This window comes from Tenrec ecaudatus, chromosome 7, assembly GCF_050624435.1.
Source record: "Tenrec ecaudatus isolate mTenEca1 chromosome 7, mTenEca1.hap1, whole genome shotgun sequence".
NCBI lineage: Eukaryota > Metazoa > Chordata > Mammalia > Afrosoricida > Tenrecidae > Tenrec > Tenrec ecaudatus.
In genome coordinates this window covers 38,799,902-38,815,185 of record NC_134536.1, presented here as the reverse complement: position 1 = coordinate 38,815,185, position 15,284 = coordinate 38,799,902, and the positions used below count along the sequence as shown (strand labels likewise).

The window sequence follows — 15,284 nt, the reverse complement described above, 5'->3', positions numbered from 1 at the left end:
TCTTATGAATGGTAATAATGCCAATGTGATTATTTGGTACTGTGTGAAAGGCAGAGTAAGTATCAGAATATTAAGGCCCTTCAGAACGTTTACATCTTTAAAAAATAGTTTTATTGGCCTCCAGTTCGTATGTCATACAAGTTAATCACTCAGTCACATGAAGAAGCTGTGTACAACATAACTACAACCAATTTCAGGACGTTTTCTTCTCATTCCCATTGTTGTTAGCTGCCCACCCCCTTCCCTGCTGTGCCCCCGGCAAGTATCAGTCCATTGACTCTGTCCCTACAGAGTGTCTCTAGATTGCTGTTTGTGAGCTAAATGATACATTTTAAATGTTGAGTCTGATGAAGTGGCTTGCATTGCTTGCATGCCCCGGAAGGGTATTGATGACACACAGGTGCACACATGTCTGTTTTCCTCATGCACAGCATTTACCTTTTTCAATAAAAAATGTGCCCCATTTGGTATTGGAAATAAAATATTGGAAATAAAATCATTTTTATGAATGATTCAATATTATCATCCTCAATGCTTAATTTTGTTGCATTTTAAATTATTTTAGAATATACTGTAGTTTGCTTGTTCTCAAAGTCTGCTCCATTGGTCCCTGAGAGTTCCTGAGAAAATTTGTGAGGCACAAAACCGTTCCTAACAATTCTAAGGTATTGTTTTGTCTTCCCCACTGGATTAAAAAGCAAAAGTGAACATTCTCACAACTAGACCAATAAACAACATTTAAATGGAGAAAAGATGGAAATTGTCAAGCGTTTCATTCTATAGTCAGCACTCATGAAGGCAGCAGACAAGGAATCAAGTGACATATTGCCTTGGGTAAATCTGCTGTGCGAGACCTCTTTAAAGTCTCAAGAACAGAGATGCCACTTGGAATTCTGAGCCACGATGCTTTGAATGGCCTGCTGTGCATGTGAAAGCTGGACTGTGAGTAAAAAGGGCCACGGAAGAACTGATGCACAGATCTAAACATTAGTCTGAACAGCTGTGAAAAGAGGAAAAATAAAACAACAGGGGACATGAATTCTTTAGCGACATACAAATCAGAAAAAAACTGGTACATTTGAATTGTGGTATTTGCAAAGCATTTTGAATATACCACACACAGCCAGAGAGCAAACAAATCTGTCTGGAAAGGAATGTTCCTTAGAAGTTAAGGTGGTGAGAATCGATCTCATGCACTTTGGACGTGTCATAGGAAGGATCAGGACTGCGAGAAGGGCGTCATGCTTGGCACATTTAGGGTCAATGAAAACGAGTACGATCTTTGATGGACCCAGTGGCTGCAACAAAAGGCTCAAACATAACAATTGTGAGAATGGTGCAGGACCAGGGAGTATTTCGATCTGTTGTATACAGAGTATTAATGAATGTGCGTTTTGGGGTGTTTTATGGTGAAATGTGCTAACACCTGGAGGATTTACACAGATAAGTGAATCAGTATTTTTTAGATGATCAATATACATCGTTTCAAAGTTATGTGTAGATAAAAGATCAAAGAGAAGTTCAGAATCCACCAGTAGAATAGGGTGTAGAGAGTGAATTGATATGTTTTAAGATTCCATATTGTAACTGATGCTTTTGAAATTTGTCTTGTTTGGGTATAGTATCAAAGAAGACTATCTAGTAATCTGAAAAGACTGTTATTCTCTTTTCTAACTTTACATTTAGGTGAGGCTGGGCTTTTTCTATACTTAAAACAACAATGCAATTGACCAATTGCAGAAATAGATCAAGCTCTTTAATCAGACATTAAAGAAATTATTAAAATTGTAACAATGCCATTCTCCTGGCTAAACAATTTTTGTTTTGGGCAATATAGTTATATTTCATAAAAGTTAAATATTGGCTTTACTATTGATACTTTATAATGAATTAATATATTTTTAATAATTCTGCTTTAACTTCTAATATAGAAAACACTGATGAATATAACCAACATAAACATAATCTTATGGGAGGGAGGTATTTTAGTAATTTTTTAGGAGTATAAGGAGTCCAGAAGCTAAAACATTTTAGAACTGTTGCCTTAGTTCAAAAGTCCGAAGAAACCATAATAAGTTTTATTCTTAGACTATTCCCCAGACTTACTTTTGATCAACATTTCTAACCTTTTCTTCTAACATCGATTTTGGTAGTTACTCGGATATGTGAAATATGAACTGGTTTGATTTCTTTTTACTGAATTGTTTTCCCTTCTCAATTTCCATCCAAGAATTCTGTGATAAAAATGACCCCAGCGGCTCTTTTCCTGGGTCTGTGAAGATGGAAACATCAGCCCCACGTGCTGGAAGCCCTCGGGGGCCAACGGGGGCACTGCACTCCATGTCCCAAGAGATCCAACTGGGGCCCTTGGGAGATGCACACACCGCTACGGCCCTATCCAGTCAACGAAACTTTGAAGGACATTTTAAATCCTTGAACCTTACGGAGTTTGATAAAAAGCAGTCATGGTGGCGCAAGCTAGTTGGACACAGAAAGGACAGCATGGCTCCCCAGCTGCTCATTGGAGGCGTCACGGGCTGGTGCACGGGCTTCATATTCCAGAAAGTTGGAAAGTTGGCAGCAACAGCTATGGGAGGTGGGTTTTTTCTCCTTCAGTTTGCAAACCATACTGGCTACGTCAAGGTTGACTGGCCGCGCGTGGAGAAGGATATGAAGAAAGCCCAAGAACACCTGAAAATCCCCACGATGCCTAACGGGGTTGAGGGCAAAGCCGAGGCTGTGGTGTCATTTGCGAAGAAGAATATTCTTGTTACGGGGGGTTTCCTGGGAGGCTTTCTGCTAGGCTTGGCATCCTAAGGCACATAGCTTTGCCTCCATTATTTCTGCAGGATTTTCATCTGTAGTCATCACCAGAAACCCCTATACTTCCTCAAGAGACACCGAGTCTCTCCTTGTCTCCCTCTCCTCCCTGGTGCTCCTCCTTGCACTGGTAGATCTGAATAACTTGCTTTTTTATATTGTTGCTTTCTTGTGATTGGTTGTTGTCTTGAGTGTATACCTCCCTAGGGCTTTTGTCCACCTTATAGGCCTGTCTGCTGCTTGGCTTTTTGTTGGTACAAGTTAACTTCGAATGAACCTAACTTGGATTTCCAGCACATTTTTCATGGTAGCTAATTTAATTTATATGCCAGCAAGAGTTTCTTCTCCCCTGACATGAAATGTACGATGACTTACTGAAAAAGATGAGTGGGGCTTCACATGTTGCCACTAGCTGTTGATTTGATAAAGAAATTGCAAGTCTCTAATTTTATGCCTGTAAGCATAAATATTAAAAAGAGAAAAAATTACATGTGCAAAAATATCCCAGACTGACAGAAGCATCTGATGACTTGGGTGAAGTTGATACTCTGAAATGAGATAGAAGTGTCTCTTTCGTAATGGCAAAGACCAGAGAATGGCTTGTTTTCCGATGCACAGGCTGACGAGATGATTAAGAAAATTGTATTTACTTAGACTGATTAAGATGAATCTATTTTAAGCATGTTAGAAGATGGAAAAGTGAAAAGATAGTTTATCATCCGGGGGAAATGTCCTTTTTTTTTTCCTTTTCTTGAAAACGTTAGCAGTGGTTGAAACTTTGTGCAAATTATCAAGTAATTAAGGAAGAGTCGAGCACAGGATATTAATTATTTTATGATGCAGAAATTGAGTGGTTATATAATTTATCATGCGAATGGAATACTTGTAAGTATGAGAGGGGGATCAATTAATTACTGAGATTAAAAAAGGAGAAAAAATAGAACCAAGACTATCCTGATTAAACTGGGGTTTAGGCACCTTACCTAAAAAAGCAAAATGTTTTTTAGAAAGAAAACCAATATGTTAAAATACTCTTTCAAATGCCATTTTTGTTTCCTCTTGTAACTGATTTGCCCTCTGAAATGCTTCTTTCAGAGGTTATGTCTGAAATCAATTCGTTTTACATCCCTAATAAAAAATGAAAACCAACCTGTAATCGAGACTCGGCCTGTTTCATTATACCTGCTTGGATTAGAGAAAGCGTCGGAAGAAGTAACTGAGAAATGCATCTTACCGATGGTGTACCATAGTTCCCTGGTCTATCTGCCATCACTCCAGATGCTAACAATACACGTGTTTGTTGACCTGGTTTCAAGCCTTATAATTTCTATGAGATGGTTTCGGAAGCCTACATATTAAAGGGGCAGTACTTTGTAGCAGATTTAACAATCTGACAAATCAGCATAACTGCTAGAATGATACAGCAATAGTTTGTTACTTATTATGACTTATTTGGAGAACCTTCAGTTTCAAGTGTATTTAAGAAAGCACGAAGGTAAACATGGAATTCCCAATACAAAGAAAAACATGATGTGTGTGATAATTTTGAAGCGCAGAATCAATGATCAAACGATTCATTCCGACACAGGAAATGGTTGTCAGAGATTTTGACAAACTAACCCAACAGATTGCCCAACTGCTACTGAAATGTCTTTTCCCACCACCTTAATGTTTATGAAGGTTTTGAAAGTGGTAGGACAGTGCTTGACATGGAATGTTATATAAATAACAGTGCTCACTTTATTATATACTTGCTCCAGCAGTGTTCTTGCTTTCCAAATATCACAAAAACCATTTCATGGCTATTATAGATTTGTATTATTTCTAAGAATTTCCTTGAAATTCACTCATGATTAACATTGATGGATTTCAGAGATAATGCATATTTATGTTCAGTGCTTTGATTTGGATATATTTGCAATATTTATAGTATGTAGCATATATCCATATCTGTATATGTATATATACAGGAAAGGATAAAAATGGCTTAATTCTGTATTTCAAATGCCAATCTTACTTTGTGTAATCAAAAAAATTTTGACTGTAGGACAAAAAATAAAAGCCCCCAAACTACAGTCAAATAAATCTGTGAAGTGTTTTTATTGTTAAACTCCAATATATTAATGCGGTGAAATCTTAAGAGACCAGCATGGAAGAACTCTTAGAAATTCTTATCCATTTCAGTGAAAGATGAAGGAATTGGAGAGGATGCAGAATAGCAGAAAGAGAGCAATTAAGTGAGCTTCAGAGCGAAAAGTGTAGTGATTCAGGAACTCCTGGAGTCTGCCAGGCTTGTTCTAATGGACCTTGCCACTTACTTTCTAGCTAGGAAACCTTGTCCACGATGCTTAACATCTTAGAACCCAGTTACTTCATCTGTAAAATGGGGACAATAATAGTTGTTACGTCATGAGAATGTTGTGAGGACGGAATTAATGTGATAAATCTAACACATGAGTTGGTGCCCACCAAAAGAAAATCGTAAAAAGTTCCACTGGTTGGAGCTTTCATAGCCTGCATTTTTCCCACTAGGTGAGCATCGAGTTAGTGCACCCAGTGGCATTACCTGGGAAGGTTCTCGCTGGTCACAGTGAATTTTTTTGTAAAAGCAGTTTTGCTCGAACCTTGTTTTTTTTGTGTTGGCCAATTTAAGAGAACAGTGTGCCACTGTGAAATTTTGTATCCTGCTGGAAAATGCCGCAGAAATTGTTGTGATGTTGAACATAGATTACAAGGACAGTGCTATAGAAAAAACTCAAATCTATAAGTGGTTTTCTCGTTTCAAAAAAGGTGAAATGTTGATTGATGACAAACCTCATTCTGGATGTCCATCAACTTCCTGAGCTGTTGAAAATGTCGACTCAGTGCATTTGTTCCACCAGATCAGACTGTTCATCAAGCTTCTCCTTGGAGGTTCTGAAGAGATTGTGTAACCCTGTGCAACCAAACAGGCCTGGTTTGTGGCAGACAGGGACGGACTGGTGTTGCCACCACCAGAATCCACTTGCTCTTGCATACATCTCAGTGCGCCAGTTTTTGGCAAAAACAGGATCCCTCTCTTGCCCCACACCCCTTCCCCATCCAACCTTGCTCCGTGTGACTTCTTTTTGTTCTCGTGAATGAAGAGGGACATGAAAGGACGGGGATATGACGGCATATAAGAGGTGAAGGAAAAAACAAGGAATATGCTGTCAGTCATCCAAACAGATGAGTTTGAAAAATGGAATGGAATCACAGATTTGACAAATGTATTCAGTGTAATGGAGAGTACTTTGAAGGTGATTAGATTGGTTTGTAAAAAATTTAAATACATAGCTTTGGGGAAAAAATATTTTGGGGGGGCACCCGTTGTATATTCAGTGTTCACTAACTAGTGTCTGTTATGATCATTTTTACAATACACTCGATGTAGAAAAATACTGCAGTGAATTTGGGAAATGTTTTACTGCCACCCCCATCCAGTTGATTCTGACTTGGAGTGAAGCTATTTAAGGTTTCCAAGACTGTGAATCGTTACGGAAGCAGACAGCCTCAACTTTCCCCTGCAGAGTGGCTGGTGGTTTTGAACTCCCACCTTTGAAGTTATTTGTCCAATGCCTAATGCAGAGCACCACCCGGGATCCTTAAGGAAGGGTTAAGAAACTAAACTTGAGTTGGTACCAACTCACAGCAACCTTAGAAGGCAGGGTGGAACTGCCCTGTGAATGACCGAGACTGTAACTCTTTATGAAAATAGAGTCTCAGTTTCCTCCCGTGGAACCGCTGATGGTTTTGAAATGCTGACCTTGCAATTAGTAGCCCAAAGAGTAACCACTGTGTGACCAGAGCTTCTCAAGGAAGGGTTCGTATAACAGAAAACAAAAGCCAACTGCATTTTAATCAGTTGGTTTACCCACCATCATTAAGTTAATTCTGACTCATCAAAACCCTGTAGGACAGAGTCGAACTGCTCCATAGGATTTCTGAGGCTGTAAATCTTCATGGCAGCTGGCCTTATCTTTCTTCCTGGTACGTAGCTAAGCGGGTTGAACCTCCGACCTAGTTAGCAGCCCAACCCTTAGCCCACTGTGCCACCAGGATCCTTAATCTTCACTAGGAGTATACGGTTCTTTCCCCCACCTCACTGCCCTCTTTGGGGGAACGGTTTACATTTTCACTACAATGCTACTGAAATCAAAATCCAAGTTTCGAGGATGTATTATGATTTTTAAATTTATTATTAATTGGGAGTTAATATATATCATATCATTCCATAGTTCAATCACGTCAAGCAGTATTGTACAATTGCCACCACAATCACTTTAGGAGTATATTATTCTTGGCATCAAGGAAAACTTTGGATGGTTAGACAATGGATCAATGTTTTTAAGACAGTGTACATTCTTTGTTGACCTTTTAAAATGGAAGAGAGCCCATTTATGGAGCAGTCTAACCTGGAGGTCTCAATGACCTGTGGGAACTTTTTAAAAAAATCATTGATTACAACTCGAATTCTCTATATGTTCTGCAGCAAATCTTTTTATGTTAGTCTTTGTCAAAGGTACACCGATTAAAATTGTATTTTTGATTAACTGGGGCAGAAGTCTACCTCTGTTTGAAAATAAATTTCCATCATCTCCTTTTGTTAAGGATTTACTCTTACAATAGGAATAGGGCATGTAGACTGTATGACTGCAGCGAGTCAATGGCTCTTGGCTGACACACACACACACACACACACACACAGCCCATTTAGAACTCAAGGATATTACTTGAATGATCAGTTCCCTCATAGCTCCCTCTGTGCTCTTGAAGAGTTGTGTTCATAAAGGTTACTCCTTCTTCTCAAACACGGTCGATGTATTTTATGTGTGCAGCTTATGAGCAGACACTTAGGGAACACTAACATCAGTATCGGTGCCAACGCACCATGTTCCATCTTGAGCCTCAAAGAGGGGCAAACACGGAAATGTGCTCTCCGAGCATCCTAGTCCAGCGGGAACTCATGCAGGCAACTGCAATTCCAAGGGTAATTGAGACTGTAATGAACTGAAAGGGACCCAAGAAAGGAGGCTTCTGATTGTGATGGGAAAGGCTGTACCAACAAACACAGAAGCTGAAAAAATGAGATGAGAGTGAGGGAAGTGGAAAGGGGGTGTTTCCCACGCTACAGAAGCAGCATGAGCCGAAGTTCAGAGGGATTCGTGTCCAGGTGTGAAAGGAATTCACTCTGCATGTGGATAACTGATCCTTAAGATCTTCAGAAGTTCAGATCATATTTAATAGGAAGCCATCAAAAACCATAGAGCTCCAAATGATATAAGCAGATCTGTCCTTTGCAAGTTTAAAAAGAACAGAAACTAACAAATGCCGGAGAGCCCATGTGGAATTGGAACCTTCATCCAGTGTTGGTGAAACTGAAACAATATCCACCATAAAAAATAGTATGGCTTTTCCTCAAATAACTGGAAGCAGAAATACCAATTCTTCTACTTGGTATGTACCCTACATAAAGCAAAGCAAACAAACAAAAAGCCCTATAGCATAGACATATATATGCAAACCCATGTTCAATGCAACACTATTAACAATAGCAAAGATGGAAGCAACTTAAATGCTCCTCAGAGGGAATATGGGCAAGTAAACATGGTACATACACACGATGGCCTTTGTTGTTGTAAGATGCTATTAACTCAGAGCAACCCGATATACAACGGAACAAAACACCACTGGGTCCTGCACCAGCCTCGGAATTGTTCTTTGCTCCAGCCCATTGGGGCAGCCACGGTGCCGGTCCATCTTGTCGAGGGTCTTCTTGTTCACTGCCCCTCCACTCTACCAAGCATGATGTCCTTCTCCAGGGACTGGTCTCTCCTGATGACATGTCCAAAGTATGTGACACAAGGTCTTGCCATCCTTGCCTCTAAGGAGCATTCTGGTTGTACTTCCTTCAAGACATCTGTCTGTTCTTTTGGCAGTCCATGGTATGTTCAATATTCTATACCAGCACCAAAGTTTGCATGCATTGAGTTTTCTTCAGTTGTTTTTATTCAGTGTCCAAGTGTCATATGCATATGTGGCAACTGAAAATACATAGTCAGGCACACCTCAGTCCTTACAGTAACATCCTTGCTTTTCACTGCTTTAAAAGAGGTCTTATGAAGCAGATTTACACAAATTCCATGAATCCTTGGATCTCTTTACTGTTGCTTTCACGGATTGATTATGGATCCAAGCAGGATGAAATCCTTGACTTCAGTCTTTTCCACAGTTATCGTCTTATGCATAATGAAAAGTAACGGGAATGTATTGACACAGCCCACTTTACCCAAATTCCTGAAACCAGATGAGCTGTCAGTGAACCGTTAAAAAGAATCAACTCACCAATGTCACAAAATAGAAGACTTGCAGGTAGAGGTGAAAAGCCTCCTGAGTCTGATGAGCGCTGGTTGTCCAGTAAGGAATCGAAGTTCAATCTAAATCTTGCCTGAAGACCTAGAAACATCTTAATGTGAATTTTAGACACAGGCTTCGAGAGTAAGCCCCAATGTATTCATAGTTGGCTTAAAAGCAGCCAATTAAGAAAACATTCGAGCTCAGCAATTTTATTACAATCAATAGCTAAAACTTTCCCTAACTCCTAGATAACTATTATTCTTCCAGCTGTGAGGATTTGGGTCTTCTTTTATTGAGCTGTACTCTATACTGAAAGCTGAAATCCTCCGTCTTCAGCAGCAAGTGACGTTGTGTCAACTGCATATCGCAGGTTAGTGAGCTCTCCTCCAATCCTAATGTTTCATTCTTCTTCATTTAAGCCAAATTCACTGATGATTGCTCAGCATACATATTGCATAAATATGCTGAGAAGATATAAACCTGACTCACAGCTTTCCTGATTTGATACCAAGCAGCATGCCTTTGTTCACACAACTGCCCCTTGACCCATGAACAGTTCCCATAGGAGCACAACGAAGTGTATCCATGGTTTGGTCCACACAGTCAAATGCCTTAACATAGTCAATAAAGCATAAGTAAAAATCTGTATGACATTCTCTGCTGTCAGCCCAGATCCATCTGACATCAGCATTGGTTTTGCCCCACCCCTTTTCCCGAATCCAGCCGGAACTGTTGGCAGCGTCCTGTCAGTGTACTGCTGCAGCTGTGGTTGGATCGTTAGCAAATTTTACTCGCATGTGATACCGATGAGTGTTTCATGGTTTGAGAACTCTTTTGGTTCCCTTTCTTTAGAATGGGTACAAATATGGATCTCTTTCAATCAGTTGACTAATAGCTGTCTTGTAAATTTTCCAAACGAGTGCATGAGTCTTAGCCACTGACCAATGGGCCTTTGGGTGCAGTGACTGCATTCTTTCTTTTTGTGACGCTTCTTGTCTCGTTCCGTAATCTGCCCACAGGACCTTTCTGTGCTGCGCCGGTCGCCTTGGATGTCTTCTTCACTTCTTTCATTTTAAGGGCTGCTGAGCGTGTTCTTCCCCTTCGATCTCCTAAGCCTTTTCACATTTCATTATAATACTTTGTCTTCTGGAGCTGCCCTTTGAAATTTCCTGTTCAGCTCTTTTACTTCAAACTTCCTTCCATTTGCTTTAGCTACTCTATGATTAGAAGCAAGTTTCAGAGTCTCTTCTGACATCCACTTTGGTCTTTCCTTTCTTCCCGTTCTTTTTAACAACGTTTTGTTTCTTCATGAATGATGTTCTGAATGTCATCTGCAATCCGTTGGGCCTCTGTCATTAGTGTTCATTGTGTCAAATCTGTTCTTGAGATGCTCTTGAAATTCAGAGGGGGTAGATTCGATGTGGCAATTTGGCTCTCGTGGACTTGTTTTAATTTTCTTCAACTTCAACTCAAACATGAACAATTTGCGGTCTGTTCCACCATTGGCCTCTGGCCTGGTATTAGCTGCTGATACTGAGTGTCTCCATCATCTCTTCCCACAGATGTGGTCAGTTTGACTTCTGTGTATTCCATCTGGAGAAGTCTGTGTGTATAGTAGTCATCTTTTAGGTTGTTGGAAATACATTTGCTATGAACAAGTCATGAGTCTTGCAAAAATTCTACCTTGAAATATATTGTGACTATGATCGCTGAGTTCTGTGTGCCGTTGCAAGAAGTGATTTCTTTGGAAAGATTAATAAAAGGCTAATCTCAATGAAGTGAAGATTAAAGATGTCCCAAGTGTCTGACTTTTCCAAAATGCTGTGTCATTCCATTATCCCTGATGTGTACCAACCACCATTGCTCCTCATATCCCAGGGCTCTATAATTCACTGCAGGATCGCCCAGAACTCAACAATCCTTAAGGAAATGGTTATGGGGGATGTCAAATCCGAAGTTCAGATATCTGTCTGGATGATTTTTCATAGCTACACAGCTGCCGAATCAGGTCGTGTGAGAGGCCTAAGAACCGAACGTAAGTCAGAGCCCAGCCAGATGCAAGAGCCAAAGCAAAAGAAAGAAAGAACGCAAAGTAAAGTCAGGTGTCACTTGCTCAGCCAGGTCAAAAAGCACGCTGGAACTCATGTCAGATGGCCACCTGAGTCCTGGGCCAGCAGTCCTTTTTGGTGATAACTGGTGTCTGCTTGGCGTTTGTCACCAGCTGCTGCCCTTCACATGCCCAGTCAGATGACCCCAATGCTGGCCTTCTTTCTGATGGCCATGTCCTCAGGGAAACACAGGTGGTAACTTGAGTCATACCCTCTAGTAAGATGTGAACTCGAACTACATTCCATCTTAATCCTGTCTAATAGATAACCCCCCTAAGAATGCACCACAACCACAGGTAAAGAGGCCAGCATTTACATCACAACATGGACGACTCTGGCTAGAGGGTCCTAAAACCCAAACTCACTGCCATTGTCTCCGTTCAGTCTCATGGTGACTTCAGGGGACAAGGTAAACTTCTCTGGTGAGTTTCTGAGCTCATATGTGTTTACAGAATGGAAAGTTCATCTGTCTCCCGTGGAGCAGCTGGTGGTTTCAAACCGTCAACCTTGCGGATAGCAGCCCAGCATGAAACCACTATGCCATAGGTAATTAGCTACATTTCAGGTGCATATTAGAAAAAGCAAGCAATCTTTTGGAGTGTAACATACCTGTTTCTGGTCATACTTTGCCTTTTGCAGCTCACTGGGACTTTAGTTGTAAATTTAGTTATAAATATGGGTGGTGAGGCTGTGCCTCAGAAACATTCAGCAGCTTTGTAAGGGGTCTGCTTCAGGCGGTGCCCAGGAAATGTCCTAGGTGCCATTTAACAGGCACAGTTGGGTTAATGTGATCCAATGTAGGTGGACGCGGTAATGGTTTTACTGATAATTGCTTAGCAGACAAATATGGATTGATTTCTTCTGACAGCAGGAATGATGTTGGTAGGGTGCTTCAGTGAGATTTAGGTACTCAGTGTCCCCAACTTCCTGATTATCTCACTATATAGCCCCACCCCACATTCCGGGATTCCTTTTATCTCTCAGTGCCCCCATTTTAACAGATTCCATTGATATTGGGAATTCCATTGTCATTGTAATTCAGTCACTGGCACTGGAGGACTCTGGGTTTGGCTTTTGACAATATCAGCGGTTACTACAAGAAATGAGGTCTTTTTCCAATTACAAGTGGAATTTCCACTCTTTTGTGTGGAACTTGAGCTATGACTCTGAAGTTAGTCTCTTTCTTTCATCCCTTTGTCTAGTGAAAGTAGGACCATCTAACTAGCTTTCTTAGACTTTAAATTATGACAAAATTGATTAAATACTGAATTTGCAAAAACCTGGACTCTCATTTCTCACAAGTAATCTATTGGTATTGCTATTTTTTTTTCTGTTGCTATCTCCTGCTATGAACGAACAGTGGTCTCTTTAGTCTAGAGGCAATCACCAGTTCCTTTAGGACTAATCCTCATAAGAACCAAGTTGGAAAACTCATCTTTACAATTTGTTTCTCTCGAACTACTCTTGATTCCACATGTCTCAGTCTGGGTTCTCTGTGGAAGCAGAACCAGTGAAGTTTCTGTATGCACAGTGACCCGATGGAGCAGAACTGCTTCTTAGGGTTCCGAGGCTGCCAGTTGTCTGGGGGCAGACAGCCTCATCTCTCTGCAAAGAGACTGGTCGATTTGAGGCCTCAACTCGGTAGTTTGCAGTTCAACACTATTCTAATTATAATTTTATCCTCTATAATTCCAAGAGGCACAGGGCTTCTTGTAATTATATGGGATATGACAATACAAATCCCTATAACAAATAAAAATCCTTATAATTTTTAGTTTTAGGGGAAAAACACAACTAAAGCACTGTTAAGGGGAGTAAAAATCTTTGTAGAGAGTGTAGCCCAAGTAGGAGTAGGAGTTTAAAGACAAAACACAAGAGATTCTTGGCTTCCCAAATTATGAATTCTTTTCTCTGGTGACTGATAGATTTACAGATAATCCCTAACGTGTGTGTATGTGTGTGTGTGTGTGTGTGTGTGTGTGTGTGTTTCCCCAGCTTCTTTCCAGCACTTGACAACTAACCTAAAGGTTGGAAGCTAGACCTACCCAGTGGTGCTATGAAAGATAATTTGTTCCTTCCTTCCTTCCTTCCTTCCTTCCTTCCTTCCTTCCTTCCTTCCTTCCTTCCTTCTCTGGGGTCCCTGACACCAAACCCCGGGCATAGCGCTTACCGCATGTCTGTGTTCCTGAACTGTTTCTATAAAGATCCCACCCAAGAACATCTGATGGAGCAGTTCTCATCTATCGTCTATGGGGAAGGGGGAAGCCATGGGCAAGCATATGCACTTGCCTGCCGTGGGTTCCCTACAGAGAGCATCTCACAGGACCAGCTTCCCGAAGCACCATTTACTAATACAACTTCACAAGCTGCCCCTGTGTTTACAAAGTGACCCAGCGATGCAGCAGTCACTGAGTATGGGGGCTAGCCTGTTGGGGCCGAGTGGTAGATACATGCTGATATGGCTTGGTGGAGAGTTTATTTTTTTATTTATATTTGTGCAACAACATAGTGCTATTGTGTCATGTCTAGCCAAATTCCTTTGGACCCAGACTGAGGTTGTTGTTTGTGTTTGGCACCTCATGACAAACATAAAGAACGGGGATAACTACATATCCCACTTCCTTAGTTAGGTTTCCTTAAACTGCCAAAGACTTCTTGAACTTACATAGGTTTTCTTTTTATTTACTTAAATTTATTTTTGAAAGTTTTATAATTCACAAATTATACAAAGCCATAGTTCAATCATATTAAGAAGAATTGTACAATCATACCCACAATTACTCTTAGAACATTTTTTCCCTTCTTGCACTCATTGTTATTAGTTCCTCACTTTCCCTAACCTTCCGTGCCATGCCCCCCCAAACTACTAATCTAGGTACTGCCTCCATAGATTACCTATCCTGGAGTTCATGTACAGAAAAACATAAACAACAAAACCAGCAACAATAACATAATGAAACAGATACACCTCAACGGAAAAAATGCAGAAAATATTAAAAATTAGAACAAATTTTAAATGTGTCACCACAAATGATACAGTGTTGAATTTTAACCTAACTTCGCCTGCACTTGGCCACTTTCCAATGCATGGGGCCCAATAGGAGGGCTATTCACATCGCTGGTCTATAATCGGAGATGACTAATCCACATGCTTTCTCCTTCACTTCAACAACAACAACAACAACAACGGAAACACCTTTGAAATGGTCTAAAGGAAGATCGCATGATACAATAACATTTTAACCTAAATGCATCTGTCATAATCAGCTTTGTAATTCGGTCTGACTACACGACTATTCACAATTGTTTTCAGAATTGCACTATCTGAGTTGGAAGGAATCTTCCACAATGTTGTTTTTCCCCTGCTCAAAGGCGCATCTCCTGTGATGTGGGTCTAGAATCTGGAGGAATATGTCAATTTTCCACTCTTTATACATCATGATTCTTCTTTTCTCTCTGCTGTTTTGAACAAAGGAACATTGGTTTATTTATTGCTTTCTCATATATTCCTCTAAGTTGTCAATCTCAAATTTCCTCCAGTTATTGACTTGGCGGTCTTAGAGAAGCTATGTAGATCATCTTGAACCAATGAGTTGCTAAGAAATACTTATGTATGAGAGGGCTTGATGACATTCATGAAAATATCCCATTGTCTTTACATTTTATTTTCATGAATTATTGAAACCCCTTTGCTTATTCACTCAGTTATAGGTAGTGTGAAGACACAAACCCAAGTTGTGCTTATTAATACAGAGCTCTGAGATTAGATAACTCTTTGTAGAACTGAACATGTTAAAACCCCATTGTTTCACATACCTTCTGAGCGATTTTGGCAAAGTTACTTTGCTGAACTTAAAGTTTCTTCATCTGTAAAAACGTAGGTCAGACCAATGATATTGAAGGAAGACGTCTAAGCTACACTGAGGCACTGAAAAAAACCCCTCAAAGCTCCAGGAATCAACAGACGACAAATTGAAATGT

The 15,284-nt window shown here is 40.3% G+C and overlaps 1 protein-coding gene across 1 annotated transcript in view; it reads left to right on the top strand.

The window, feature by feature from the left end:
- LOC142452350 (uncharacterized) overlaps window positions 1-3,984 on the top strand; it is an 87,312-nt gene extending 83,328 nt beyond the window's left edge. The window contains exon 8 of the mRNA XM_075553728.1: window positions 2,231-3,984. Coding sequence (XP_075409843.1) covers window positions 2,231-2,817 — 587 coding nt within the window. The 3' untranslated portion in view covers window positions 2,818-3,984. The remainder of the gene's footprint in view (window positions 1-2,230) is intronic.
- The last annotated feature ends 11,300 nt before the right edge of the window (window positions 3,985-15,284 follow it).